The sequence below is a fragment of the Buteo buteo genome, chromosome 1 (assembly GCF_964188355.1).
Source record: "Buteo buteo chromosome 1, bButBut1.hap1.1, whole genome shotgun sequence".
NCBI lineage: Eukaryota > Metazoa > Chordata > Aves > Accipitriformes > Accipitridae > Buteo > Buteo buteo.
Window position 1 is genome coordinate 40,753,419 of NC_134171.1, and position 15,938 is coordinate 40,769,356.

General features: G+C 36.0%; 1 protein-coding gene across 1 annotated transcript in view; it reads left to right on the forward strand.

The window, feature by feature from the left end:
- GLRA3 (glycine receptor alpha 3) overlaps nucleotides 1–15,938 on the forward strand; it is a 70,692-nt gene that overhangs the window by 15,883 nt on the left and 38,871 nt on the right. The window contains exons 3-4 of the mRNA XM_075041804.1: nucleotides 11,850–12,073; nucleotides 15,011–15,093. Of these exons, the coding sequence (XP_074897905.1) occupies nucleotides 11,850–12,073; nucleotides 15,011–15,093 (307 nt within the window). The remainder of the gene's footprint in view (nucleotides 1–11,849; nucleotides 12,074–15,010; nucleotides 15,094–15,938) is intronic.

Sequence of the window (15,938 nt, forward strand, 5' to 3'; positions counted from 1 at the left end):
TTTCATATTTTGTTGCAATCACACAAGAAGATTAATTCCATTGAGGTTATGATTATGTAACACGCATGATGCTTCTTTAATTTATAAGGACACAGATACCAATGTAAAGACATCGTAAAAAAAAAAAATCTCAAAAGACTAGGCCAAAAGAAATAACTTTTCAAATATCTTTAGTGTAGCTGCCTGATGATGTGTATTTAAGCAATGGAAACTAATCTCATCATGATATATGGGGATTTTGTCCTTAACTCCCATTAACGCTAATAGGAGTTAAGTCCATAAATCCCCATCTATCACTGTAAGAATATAACCTTTCTCCCTCATTTTTGCATGAACCTGCAATTTACTAATACTTCATTTACAGAAACAAAAGCTACAGTGAACTTCAGAATAACTGTTAAATGAACCCAAGTTAAGAAAATGAAGGATTTTCAGATTGTCACCTTTGTTCCTAATTTCTCTCTAGTCTAGTAATGTGCTGGAAAAGTTCTCCAGTACAAACACTTTACATGAAGCATTAACCTTGAAATTCTTTCCTTGAATATGTTTGAGTTATTTTGGCATCATTTAAAAATTCAGTTCTGCTCTCATGTCTTCATTCTGTTCTGAATACTTGGTACTTCATGCACTCTGGGTTTGCATTTTTAATTACAATAGCCAAAGTAATCACTCAGCGTAAAAGAGCTGTGCACTCAGATTTTTTATATATCATACCCATACTGCAAAGACATATCCTAGATCATATCCAAAAAAGTTGAAACCATTTTATAATACTTTAAAATTAAACAGTAAAATTATATAATTTATCAAAAGAGCTTGTAAGAATCTGTTTTCTCCATAGTCTTTTTCCTTTTCCAAAGAGAATACACAGCATGCTATTAAATATGGTCATTAACAGCTGGTAGAACAAGAAATATTATGAGGCTGTGATTCAGGCTTTGATTTTCTTTAAAAGCCAATACAATCACAGCAGAGTGTGGGCTGATATGCATTTTTTACTGACATGCCCCTCCTTGTGTCATTACTGGCATTATAACAATGGTGCTAGATCCCTCTTCCCCCATTCCCCACCCTGCTCAAAACCCTTCTAGAGTTTAATACCAATTTACACAATAGTAAGATTCAGCATCTCTGAGACAGTTTGGTTTCTTCAACAGCACAAAATAATCCTGATGACTTCCGAATCTGTCTCACTTACATAGTTCTCAGCAGGCCCAGTCACCTCCTACAGCACAGAGGTCAGGTTCGGTACCTTCACTCACTCCCAAGGCACTTTCCTTTGTCCCTTCAGCTCGTTACCCATCTTTACCAGGAAACACTACCCTGCCATCTAGATTCACCAGACAGGTGTCTCCAGACAGGGATCTACAGATTGTTATCTTCCTCCTTACCTCCAGTTTACAGGTAATCCCAGCTCACAGGCTTCTCTGCTCCTCTGCCACGAGTGCTCCAGCTTGCAGAGGCTTATACTTTCTCAACAGCTTCATCCAGGGCTTTTGACACAGTGAAGCCAACAAAAATCAGCTCCTGCTAGCTGCAGCCTTCTCCACAGTTCGGAAAGGTCCCAACTTGCAAGCCTCTACAAAACGTTAGCAAACCTTAGGAGCAAATTTAATCCCCTACCTTTCTTTCCCAGAAAAAACCAGCCAGCTACTTCCTCAAAGCATTTCTTGTCAGAGGCTGTGAGCCAGTGTGAACAGATATTGATCAAACACTTTACCACAATCATGAAGATATTGAAGGTGAATTAAAAACAAATATATTGAATACACGTAACTGAGAAAAAGTATGTATTCACTATTTCTTCTTTACCTGTTTCTACTGATAAAAAAATAACCTTCAAAAGCACCTCTGGGGATTCTGAATTTATTCCAATGCTTTAAAAAATAAGCAGTCTTTACATTGCTTGATCTTTCAGTCACTAGTTTTCTTTTTCAGTTAATAGATTTACAAAATGTAAATGTATAGGAGCATATGAAAGCTAATTTATTGGCATAACAGGATTAAAGAAGATTTCTAGTCTGCGTTCCATCCACAAACATCGTGTGCTACAATATGTGGGATTTCTCACAATCTTCTTTTTAGTTGCTCTATCTTCCTTAGATTTAAATCGAATGAGGGTTTAGCTGCTTGATTCCTAGTAGGATTGAAGGGATAGAATACTGAAAATTTGATGTTTCTAGCCAGTCTTTATTAGTTCCCTGGTCTGCAATATATTTTTTCTTATTTTTGTGAAAATTATAAAACTGGCTACTCTACAGTTTCAGAAAACTGAATATATAAAATACATAATTTGCATGCCTTGATATAATGTATATTATATATAATAAGTAATACAAATATATAACAACACTTTTCATAGTATATGTTTATACTTTACACTGGTTAAGTCTTTAATTAATTTTGGATAATTTTACTGCAATTATTAAATATTTATACTAGACCTTACTGTGTAGCAAGACTGTTGCCCAGCTTAGCAAAATGTAGGAAAAAAGTTTCAGATTTGTGCCCGTGACTGCTGTTCAGGTGTGACTGTAGGATTACAAACCATGATATTTAAGATCTATCAAAATAAGGTTAGGATTGGCTTTTCAATGAGTAACCTCTACTTCCACTCCCTTCACCATGGACCTAGTGGAAGCCCATGAACTTGACATTTCTTCTTCCTCCCTTGCTACTCATCTAGACCCACATGCACTGGTTCATGAAAGGAGCAGGTTAGGAAATGGATACTGAATGGAGTTTGTGCCTGTTCAAGTTTTATTTAGTTGCCTAAGTGCATTTAGTGTTTTTAGAGTTGGCCTTAATAATTCCTAAGAGTCCCTGGGTTATGTAGGCTGGTAGACATATCATAGGACTGCAGGAGACATGCATCTTTTTGAACCAGCAGCCAAAAGGCAGAATATCTTAGGGCTTTTCAAATGCCACTAGACGTCTTTGTGTAGACAAAGAAATTGTTCCCTTTCTCTGCAGTACTGGTACAGTTCAAATCCACATTAACTTTTATGTGTTGCCATGACATCACTGTAGAACCTCTAAAACAACATGATTTTCCTGACAGACTTCTTGGTGTGTTTCATGCCTATGAATAAATTTAAATACAACTCACATCTAATCAAGTTTGCTTAAAGCTAGAGATATATCCCTTCCCACAGCCCATTTTAGCAGGTGTTTAAGCTTCTGGAGTTAGCAGGCCCTGTTTCTGGACTTGAGCTAGTTCAGCTTTACCTTTTATTTTACCCTATTTCCCCTATTCTAGACAATGACGTATTTACCTACCAACATAAGCAAGGCTGTAGGCAAAGTTAGTATGGAATTCCCAAATTCCTATTTGATCTAATTGGGTTATATTTCCCTGAGGAGATGAAACAAAGGATGATTTCAAATACATGTTTTCAATAAAGATTTCTACTATTAGACCCTTTAGTCACTCATTGAAACTAGTCATATTCTAAGCGCTAACATATAAAATGTATTGATAACAACATGGAATATATAGCACCAACATTTCATCTGAACAAATGAATAATCTCAGAAAAACTCAACTTTTCACTTAGCAAGAAATACCTTCTGCTGTTAGAGCAAAAGCATCTTCAGGGACACATCATTTGTCTGCAGAAAAAAAAAAAAACAGAATCTTTTGTTAACTGAGAAGATGGCAAAGATCAATGAAGACAGAGGCTTAGTGCATGATGTTTGTTCATGTAATTGTCATGTCCATTTTCATCTAATCCCTTATACTACTGCTTGAAAGTGCAAACATTTTAAAAGCCCCTGAGCTAAAGCTTAACTAAGCAATTACATTGAACAAGTTGCAAAATGTGATTTTAGTATAATGAGTTAGGAGTTGGGAACACACAACTTCTATTAAGCATGGAAGTAGTATATTCAATCTTCAATTAATAAATATTCTAGGACATGCAGTAAGAGCTGTGAAAACATTATTATACAGTATGTCTGTACTGTGTTTAATTTTTTTTTGAGAGTAAACATCCTTGCTATTATAACTAGCTTTGACTTTTGATATGACAATTATTTGTGAGCACAGAAACTAAAATCCAGCCATTGCTACTGATAACAAACCAGAAAAAACACCCAACACTAAAATTAACTAAACCTGTCCATTTTGCAATGTTTCCATCCTAAAACCCATGGAAAATAAGTAGATTTTTGTAGCACACTGTTGAATTCAACAGATTTTGAATGTTTTGTAATAAAGACAAGGGAGTCAGAAGCTAAAAATCAAGGAGTCCTCACAGAAACCGCTGACTATATTCTTCTTCTTTTAGCTATGGACTGAATGACAAAGACTGATAGCTCTGTATTAATAAGCATCCTGTAAGTGACCCCATACTTTCAGTAAGGGAAAGACTGAACCAGAGTAGTGACAGGACAGTTCTCAGCCTCCAAACCATTAGCAGTGATGGTAAATGAGATATTACTCAAGTCAGAAGAAAAGAAAGCAAGCAACATTCATCTATCCTGGGCAGAAAGTTAACAGAGGCCATGCCGCTTCAGAATCCAAGGTTATGAAGGCAGGTGGCGCACCTAGGAAGAGCACCTGGTGAACAAGTAGTGTTTACACTTATTTGCTGAACTCTGAATTTTTATTTTGTAAGGGAATCTGAGATGTCTGATATTACAGGTAGCAATTCTGAAGTCCTAGTTCTTTGCCAAGTAAATTTTAGTTCTATTGACTACAATATGCATATTGCTGGGCAGCTATTGGAGTGAAACTCTGCAAAGGAATTAGGCAAAATTTAAATAAAACTTTAACAAAACTATTCAGAGGACACCCACCTGGATACCTAGTAGTTGTGAAGCATAAGTAAAACAAACAAAACCAAAAAAAGCAACCAAACAATAAAACAGAAAGATTAAAAATAATAATGAACACCTTAAAATCTGCTTTTATACATCCATGGACAAAGAAAGAGAGAGCTCTTCATCCAAAATCCATCAACAATGTTTTCTGAATAACTCAAATAATTTCCTAAAGCTTCCTGAGATCAGAGGCAAGTTAGCCTTCACCCAAATCCCCAAACCATCTGGCCTGCCCTACTTAATGGAGGGGGTAAGAGCACTAGTCTAGGATTAGAGCTTTTATCCAGGAACCGAACAGGCCTTACTGCTCATCCTCAGCCTGCAAGTGCTCAAATCTAGAGAACCTAATCACCAACAAAGTGCTTAGCCAACTAACTTGAGGCAGGACTAGACAGGAAAAGTTTCCATGTCTTTGTGTACGGAATTGCGTACTTGCCCTTATACAGCAAAATTACAAGAATCACAGGATTAGAAAGAAAAATTGCAAGAGGAAGGCTTTCTCCTAAGGCCCATCGATGACGACATTCCTTTCTGAGGGAGGAATCCTGTGGTTCTGGAAAATTCACAAAGTTGGTCCTTACTGAGGGAGTTGTGCAGTACTGCAGTTGCTCCCAGCCTCTCTATGGGTTCTGTAATTCCAAAGTGAGAACAATAAGGTCATCCTTAGTTTTACCCACTGCCAAAATCAGTTCTGGAAAGAGAGCTTCCACCTACGGAATTATCCAGGGACAGATCATCAGGAAGGATACTGTGAGTCAGGCAAACTCTTTATCATAATCAACAGCATATCTACATTGCTTCTTATAGTGAATGCCCTACAGCTATTCAGTACAGAAAAGCATGTTCTTAGGGATGTTTGGCATTAGTCAAATCTTGTTACTCTGACACAGATTTGACGTGTCAATTAAAGTTAAGTACTCAGTGATCAATTTAAATCACATTTAATTTCTCTTTAGCTGCTATGGTAAATCTCTGACAGATTAATGAGTTACAGTTAATGGTGGAGCACAGAGTCTGTTGCAATTTGTTTTCATTCATTAATTGAACTGCCATACAGCATAGATATATGCACTATCCTTGCTGAAGTTCAGACCTGTAATAATGCAAAGATGTAATAAAAAATAGAGTCCCCTTATTTGCAATAATAAATCATGCCAGTGAAAAGATCACTAATGTTTATTAGCATGATAAGCAAAAGTATGAGCCATTTCAGTCCAGCCTAAATTTATTGATAATTAAAGATGTTCTTGTTCTTAGATTTAAAATGTTTTCTCCCTCTAGTATTTACTCTTCCACATGTTTACAGATGGCAATCAAGTCATCAATCAAGTCATAATGCAAGTCCTTTGTATTACTGGGTTAAAGAAATCAAATTTTCTTGTCTACTCTCAAAGAACTGGCTATCCTGTCCAGTCCTATATCATCCTTTTCTGCACCTACTTCTATATATTCTTTTTCTGAACATGCATGACTACAGATGAGGCCTCTCCATAAATAATCTCAGTAATCATGGAATTCCAACTATTAAGCATGAGGAAATATGGGGGAATCCTTCAGATTACATAAACTACATTTACATTTCTCAAATATCAGTGTGAATTTCAAGGGTGTCCTCCTACTTTGATTTTACAATGTCATTGGTAACCTGCATGGAAGATGACTTACCAGTTTGAGGGGCTTACTTAACTTTAAATACTTGAGTTTCTATACTAGGCAAATCTCATCAAAGGCATATTGAAGTCATTAGCTGAATAGCTTTTGGTGCAGTCTGAAATTTTCAGATATGTAAAGGAAAATTAAGGATACTCCATCAATTTACCCAAAGTAATTAGGTTACCTAAAGACCAGCCATAGTGCTTAGTTCCAGTGAACAAATTAAAAATGGAAAATGTTATTACCACAAAATACTAATCTGCCACAGGGCATCCTGTCTAATTATAGTAATCAAGGCAGCAATAAAAAGCATGTCAAGCTGCATGTTTTTCAGAGACTGAGATAGCAACTTTAGGAAATCTCACTAGTAAAAATTAAAACTAGTAAATTCTCACTAGTAAAAATTAATGTGTTCTGTAACATAGTAGCTTTTCAAGTACAGCAGTGAGAACAAGAAATCAAACCTGAGAAAGAAGACAACTATGAAAACCTGTATCCATCAAGTCCCCACATGGTACTACCTTTGTATTGGTATAACAAACGCCAAAATCATTCCTCGCTTTTTGTGACATTTTCTCCAATGGTTTTCTAAAATAAAAAATAAAAAAATTAATTCTGGCTATGGTAAACCAGGAAAGTTTATGTTCCAAGGGGAGAACTCATCTTAGAAACTGCAAAATAAAAAAGTTAGTATTATGTTTTTACTTCTGTTTCATAGCAGTAACAAGTTTAGTACAATACTGGATTGTGCAGCAATCATCTGGTAGAGAAAATAATCATTTTCTGCTTAGTTTTCCACTTTATCTTCCAGGCATGGATTTAGTTTTAAGTCTAACTTTTTTTTGCCACAATATTACATCAAAATTAAAATATTAAAGGTAAATTTGCAAAAGGCTTTTAATTAGCCTGTTAGAAGTATCCTAATTAACAAATTACATCAAGATTAAGAAGTCAAAGTATATTGAAGATAAAATGCATAAAGCAACCATAATATTTTGTAAACAAAGGCCAAATATGTTTTTCATTTACCCAAGAAACAAAATGGAAAATGAAGTGACATATGCTCAACAACATTCCTTTTATGTTGGTGTACCAAGGATGTTGTGCTGAAACATGAAACTACTAATACTATTTCACTAGCAACTGAACACCTGATAACTCAGCACCAGATAATTTTTTTTTTTGGGGGGGGGGGGGCATAGATAGAGGGAGAAGGCTGATAACACACACACACCTGTGTGACCAAATAGTCTCATTCTCTATGGGGCGATAAATTCAATAAAACAAATAGCCCACTGTAGTTACAAAATTATACTTACTTTGAAGTAGCTCTTCAAGACACTGGCTAACTTTTTAGGACAGGACTCCCTTGGGTCTTATTCTTCTTGATACATATTCCTCTCCTTTGTAACACCTACTTAAACCATTTGAATTATTCCCTGTTCCCTCAATGTCTCTAGTAGCTCTCTCTCATTCTGCCTGACTTTTACTCCAGGTCACCCTGCTAATTTTCATTCCTCTCTTCAGCCATCATGCGAGCAGCTCTTTCCAGTATGTCTGCGATATCTTCTTAGGAACAGAGGATCATATCCAGCTTTCATTACAACAAAATGCCATAGTTACCAGATTAAAAAAAAATTCTTCACAAGAACAATATTTCTCATAGTGCCTTTAAATTTACTCTTAGCAGTGTTCTTGGAAAGTTCATAGGCTTTCCATGTTAAAATTTTACAGTGAGTTAAAACAAATAAAGCAAAAATAAGACAAGTCTAGATTTCACTTGGATATATTAGTCAAAATTATAATAGTATTTGGAAGTGCAACAGGTAGAGTTCTGGAAGATTATTCATTTATGCATGAAAATTTGATTAACTGTTCAAATGACAGCATTCAAAAATTGTGAGAGAGGGTGATATGCAATGTTCAAATGAAGGGCATATTTTGGAAATTTGCTTTTATATCTCTTTCTCTCAGATCTAGAAGGATTCCACATACAGTGCATATTAAAAATGCATTAAAGAAACCAGTGAGAGTTAAGCAATTAATACCTTGAGGATTTGTACAAAAGTTTTCATAAAGCAGTCTAGCTATATTCTGTATGCTATGGGAATATAGCTCTATCTGTATCAGTATAATGAAGAAGAAATCAACATATTCTGTAAGTATTTTAGATTTTACTGTGTGCTGGAAATTGCTAATCAAAATGTTAGTATTGGAGTCCATAATGGCCTCCGCCTCAGCATGGACAGCAAAGAGCAACTACCTGATCTCCCAATTTTTATTTTATTGAGCCCTATGAAGCAGATGAACAGTATCCTGACCCTCTAAGAAAGTTCACCCTGTGGCCAAGGGTTTCGAAGGACAATGGAGCAAGTGCAGACCCATAAAGCAACCTGTAGAACCAGGGTATGGCAGCTGTTCAGACGATGGCAGCCTTGAGGTTATAGAAGTGGCTGTGGAAGACACCACATGCTTAAATGATGATTTCTCTCTCCCCTCAAGGGACCTCCCCAGCACAGAGTTATTTGAATTAGGAGTCACCCCTCTGGGCAAGTAGCATGTGAGAATAGTAATCCTCTTGCAGGAGTACAAATCAATTCTGGCAGTTTAATTCTGGTCTCTGTGTTTGCATCAAACAACCCTACTTGTTTAAAGCAGTTAAGCCTTATGCTTACAACGTGTAATTATAAACTGAGGCAATGAATACTTGTCCTTCATACAATAGCAATCAAATGTATCTCTTTCCTTTTCGTAGATTAGGAATTTTTTTAGTGAATAATGAGAGCCAATTTAAGTCAGACCTTTCAGGGGAGAGAACAATGAAAAATAGCTTCAATTGCTTCAGTGAAAAATTTAACTAGGATGTTTTTCATCTTAAAAGCTGGAAACAATTTAAACCCATAAAATTTAGCCAAACTGACATACAAAATAGCTTAATATAACCTCAAACAGAGTCCTCCATTTTTCTTCCTCCATTTTCTGTTTACATTTCAACTTTCTGCTATGCATTTTTCACCTGTTCTGTTTTATACATATGAGAAATACCTTACTCTATAAGTAATCTCACTCTTAAACTCATCATATTCTACAGAGAAAAGTGAAATAAATAAGCATACTTCAGGTTATACAAATTAAAAGGTAAAGCTTGGGTTTGGCTGAAGTGCAGGTGAAGTCCTGAGAGCTGCAGTGCTCACACCCAGCGCCCCAGGTTTAGAGATAATGTTTTCTTCAGTGCAAGGATTCCACATGTTGGGACAGGCAGTAGAGCCGTCACTGCTCCCACATCCTACTTCTTCCTGGTCTTTTGTTTGTATACAGGAATTTGGAAGGGGAACTGGTACTACATGGTATATGGGATATCATGCAAAGAAATAAGGGTATTTCAGGGGGTAATATGTCCTCTTGCTGCATGGAAGACAGCAAAAGCTCAGTTCTATGAACACTGAGGCACAAGTGTGTCTAAGGGTTTTGGCTTACTTTAGGGGAAAAAAAAAAAAGTTTGCTTCTACATCTGTAAAATACAAATCCCTGGCTCTGATTTCATCATGCGGTGGTGCTAATTGTGAAAAATACCAACAGCTTCTCTTATGAACCTTTTATGGCTCTTGAGGCTGTCACTAGCCATGATGAAAAGAGAAGGAAAATTTCCTTCATTCCTTTTCTGAAAGGGGAGTTAACAAATTAACTATTTATTTTTAAAGACCAATTGATTAACAAAACCTGGCATCTAATGTTATACACTTCAATTTGGCCAGAGAGCCTTTTTCATGTCTGCTGAAAACAATAATCTGAATTCATTTCATTCTCCAGGTGTAGTTTTCCATTTACTGGCTTTGTCTTGAAAATTTAAAAGGTTATACGAACATAAAATCATCTACTGGGACTTTCTTTATATGATATGCAGTATTTTCTGATTATCAAGCAGAAAATGCTTGGTAAACATGTTTTTAGCATATTTGGCTACCCTTATTCAAGCCGAGTAATTAAATTGACCAAAACAAGAAGATATAAAAAACTATTTCTTATGAGTAAATGTTGTATATTGAGGTTCCTGTTGTCCTTTATTATGTCTGTTGGCATGATTCTCACAACTGTATGGCTGCATGTTCAAAATTTCGTAAGACCAAATATTGATACAACACTGGAATTTTAACAGTACCCACAACTTCTACACCAGTGGGGTTTTAACTAGTTATTCTAACCACTAATCAATACTACCCATAGTTATTGGCCAAATTATATTGCTCAGCCTTGAACACTTCATTTCCTATTTTGAATCAAAAAGATTTCATTTTAAAATTAAGTTTCATTGTCTTTTTTAACAATAAACAGGTGATGTTAGTTAATTCTATTACATTCAGAAGTGTCACGTAAGCTCTGACAACCAGCTCCCATTTCACCTCTGCACCTAACATCTTTTTTCTATTTTATTTTTAATCTTCTTTCATTAATGCAGTATTGCAAATAATGAGGAAAATCATATTAGGACCAATAAAAGTATAGTCCTTATGCTCAGTGTCTCAATTCTCTCAGTTCTTGATATAATGTAATGAGATGCTAATACTTGCTTTTATTTAAAAACAAGTATTTTCATCTTTCAAAGTAGTAAAGTTTTAAGAAAGTGTCCAGCCATAAATACAACATTCTGTCTGACAGAGAGTAGATATGACTCCAAAATGGCTTCCAGAAGTTCGAAGCACTCTACTCGTCTTTTCTATAAAAGCATCCTTGACTAAGACAGGACTGTCTGTAGGAATTAAGGTGACTCCACTTGTACCTAAGCTAATTTATCATAAGAACTTATATGATCTCCACTCTATTTGAACAGAGAAAGAACATGTGTCCTCCTCAGACAGCTGTATGGTAAACTACTGCTCACACAATTTTCAATAGGGAACTGAGGCACAGAAAATCTAAGTAAGTGGTGGGTCTAAAATATGTAAAGATTAGAGAGAGAAAAAAGAAATTAATTTAACTTCCCTTAGAGCAGGAGAGATTCTCACTACCTAAGAGAGGGAAGTAGGAATGCCCCCGCCAGGACTTGGGCAGAAAAAGGTAACTCCATAAAACTCTTTCTGCTTCTCTCATTTTGATTTCAAGACAAAGCTGCTGTAGGGGTAGAGTTACATGGAGTTATATGAACTATACATGGAGGTTGGATTTCCTTAGCTTGGGATGTTTTCAATTGCCCTGAAATGCATCTTTATTCTTATCCATTGTGCCCCCACTAATACAAATAGGTATCATGCTGGCATTCAGCTAAGTAATTCTTTTGTCATCCACAGATGGACAGGGGTTTACATGGCTAAGAAATGAAATAAAAGCTAAATCCCCATGCTTGATAAAGCTTTGCTTGTCTTCCTTTCATTCAGGATTACCGAGTGAACATCTTTCTCCGTCAGAATTGGAATGATCCACGCCTCGCATACAGCGAATATCCAGACGACTCTTTAGACTTAGATCCATCCATGCTGGATTCAATTTGGAAACCTGATTTGTTCTTTGCAAATGAAAAAGGTGCCAACTTTCATGAAGTTACAACAGATAATAAGTTGTTGCGAATTTTCAAAAATGGAAATGTACTTTATTCCATCAGGTGAGTCTCTAATCAAATGATTTTTTTCAGATAGAAGCTGAAAAGTGTACCCAAGAATTGCTAACAGATATCTTCAGTTGCTAGTCATGCAGAACTATCACTAAAATAGTTGTGAGTTTTGAATATAGAACTTCATCATCATTACTGTTCATTCTTAATACTAAAATAGAAAATGATCCTTCATCAGGCATGCACATAGTAAAAATAATAAGAAAAGTATCTTTGCCATTTTAAAGTACAGATACTGAGCATAGAGTTGCTAGGACACTTGCACAGAGCAAATAATCCTGGAGTATTATAATCTGAGCTGGCCTATGTATGAGTTTCTCGTGCTGTAGCCTCCAATGTAATGACAATCCAATGTTATTTCTTTTTCACCTTTTTGGATATTGCAGTTGCACTTCAACATGGAAACATGACCTGTTTGGGGAAGCATGACATTTAAAGAATAGTTCACTTACTGCTGGAGATGGAGGGAAAAGTGGAAAGTAAACTTTTGAAAAGGTTTAAGAAGCTATAAGCAGCAATCATAAGTATTGACAAAATCAAGTTATCCTACTTCTTTTCTCTTCTTTTCTCCCCACTTTTGTTTTATTAATACAGACATTAGTAGGCATTTTACCACTATCTTGAAAAACCTGATTTAATGAGAAACACATTGGATATAAATATACTAATGACCCATTAGACATGATACAGATTTGGTATTAATACAGTGACCTATTTGTACAAAATGTTACACTTTTCAAAATAAATATACCTCTCATCCACTTAGTGTTTTGCTTTGCATGCTTTTGTGACACTGTATTAGTGGGTAATTGGACTTTTTGAAGAGACATCAGGAATCTGTAAAACAATTTGTATACTAAGAGAAAAAGAAAATGTTTGTGACTTGCATGGAATGTCTCAGTGGCAAGGGAGTCTCCTTCCTCCCTTCTTCCAGTGCAAGTGGGCAGCATCTTGTCAAGCTTACACAGGGAGAAAGGGTTGGATTAAAATTCCTACAAGCATTTCATATCCAAAAGGAGGTTAGCCTGCAAGTCTGGGAACATAATTGTTCGTCAGTGTCACAACATGTATTCTGTCACTAGAAACAGATGGAAAGCAAGTAAAAAGGTTTCCTCCTCCAGACCCAAGTAGAAAGTAGAACGAAATCAATTCTCTCCAGACTGTCTGAGTCACCCTGAGAGGCACTGGCAGTTGTTCCACTCTAATCAAACAACTCCTCCTCCTTGCCCTACTTCCTCCAGATATGTACAACACAAAGTATAGACACCGCCACTCAACTGAAACAAGTTTGGATTGCAACTTCAATAGAATTCAGACCCAGTTCATGGTCACATGAAATGGGGAAAAAACCCAAAACATAAGAAATATTATAATATTAAATTATAAAAGCAAACATTGACTGTGATGAAACAGATGCCAGATAGCTCCTGTGTTTCTTATGGAGCCAGAAAGTTTATGTTGCCATGATTTAATTGAGAACTATTACAATTTCTGAAACAGATTTAAAATCATATAATTGGCATCTAGTTGAGTTGTTATGTGAATTTGAGTCAGTTAAGCTTTTGATGAGGGGAGACATGCTAATTGCTAACTTGCCGATATTAAAAGAAAAAAAAAAGTTTCTAAATTTGCTTTTCCTTTCATTCCCTAATGTCTCCCCCCCCCCAGTTGCATTGGAATGATTCAGACAAGAAAATAATGAGAAGTGTCCAGTTCCTGATTCAATGAATACTTAATATAAAATCCTAAAATATTTACCAAAGCACAAAGTAAAGTCCAGGTGCCTCTTCTCTGAAATGACTTGCCTTGTTACTAGCCTACTAATCAGATTTTGCATTTGGAACCACTTTTAGCACGGGAATAGAGCCTGGGTCTGAGTTCTCTACTTGGACTCTCCCCCTGCAGCCCTGTCATTGACAGGCTAAACAGAAGGTGTAGCAACAAAGAATCAAGAAGCTTTGGAGAGGGGAAAAAGTAGGGTGAAAGAAATATACAGCTATACTTGCCACCTACTGCCCACTTCCCTTTAGCCCCAATGCCAAAAACAGTGAAATGGGTTTAAGAGAGGGGGATTAGAGCACTGCCATTCTAGAAAAGCCTTACGTGTAAGGAATTGATCTCAAGGCCCTCAGATTTTCTATCAACTGAATTGATAAATGAATATGGTGCAAAATTTTCACACAAGATATTTTCTAGCAAAAAGAAAGGTGCAGTCATGTCCCTAAATTATGAATGGATACGTAAACATGGCCAGTGAGGAAAAACATGTGCTTTTACCTGTTACATTCTTCTTTCTCATTCCTCTGAGAAGTATCACTCTAAAGATAAGTTATTGTGTTGATACAAAATGTAAAAATACTTCTTTTGCCTATAGGTTGCAAAGTATTTCACAGGAAGTACCAGGACTAACGTGAAACTGCAGTTCAAAATTACAGGCATATTTCAGTCTGCTATCAATATCATTAAATGTTATCTTAAACCTTTGTGTTGACAATTTAAGCACCTTATTTTAGGACAATAACACATAAATTACTTTGCCACCACAATTTGCAGCTGACATCTGTTATGAAATTCTTGCAAATCTGGATAAATTTTATGTCAATGATTTGAAATACTGTAACAGTACAATAATTCTGCTGTAGCACAAAAAAACATGCTGTTGCTGCATTCCTTTAGAGTTCTCATAAAGTTAGGTAACCCAACTGAAAAATTTGTTTTTCTGAAAGTCTATATTTTTTTTCCACATGGTCATAATAGGGTAAGCGAGTGAAATGTGTTCAGCTAATATACAGCCCTTTTGAGAGCTTCCTAATGAAAAAATGCAATTTCTTCTATTTCTAATGACTTCCAGTGTTTTCATGCATTTTTCCTGTGCAGTTCTATGGCATTTTTGTGGTATATTTTTAATATTTTTTTGTGTTCTTTCAGATTGACTTTAATACTGTCCTGTCCGATGGATCTCAAAAATTTTCCAATGGATGTGCAAACATGTATAATGCAGCTGGAAAGCTGTAAGTTTGCTTAATGTATTATCCTATAAATACTTTTGTAGGGATTACAACAGCTATGCAGGATGTAGAAAGACCCCTTGTATTGGTACAAGAACAAATTTTCAAAAAAGAATCCTCTATTTTACCAAAAGATTCTGTGAAACATACATGATTTTCAAAGGAAGAGATTCTTTCATCCTTACTTGTACTGAAAATCAACTGTTTTGTGTAAATCTGCTGTTACTACTAAAGTACCTAATGCCAGTTTACCTTCATGGAAAATTTATGCATATGGAGATTCACCATTAAGTCTTCCCTGTGTTCACACATACAGGGGGACAGTAATATGGGAGAGCATAAAGGAAACATGAGAATAACTTGAGGAAGTGATTTATGAAAATATCCTGAAATCGATAATAATGATAATAATAAAGCTGGAAACAAGACAATGTATACTGAGTCCCTGCTCTTCAGATTCCTGCCCTAGCTCTTCAGTATGCCAACATGTTACAGCTACATAACTGTAGTTTTTACCTAATCATCCTAGAAGGGATTAGGGAAAGGGTTTACTACAAGGGAGAAAAGTAGAAGATTGCAAAGCATATATATGTATATATGTATATGCCCATGTTCCTACATAGGTTATGTCACTTAAACAGCCCTCACCCCCTCAATTGGGGCAGCACCTTGGATCAGTGGAACACCTCCCAGAAAATCTTGCGAAGGGCTGTAGAGCCCTTGCGTTAAGAGGAGGAAGATGTCCATAAAAGGTACCATCTCGCTAGGGATAAAATGCAAGTATGATCTGACCATCAGCCATAACACTGGAAAAATTTCTAGCATCTTCCGAAGATTCTGGGCCTAAA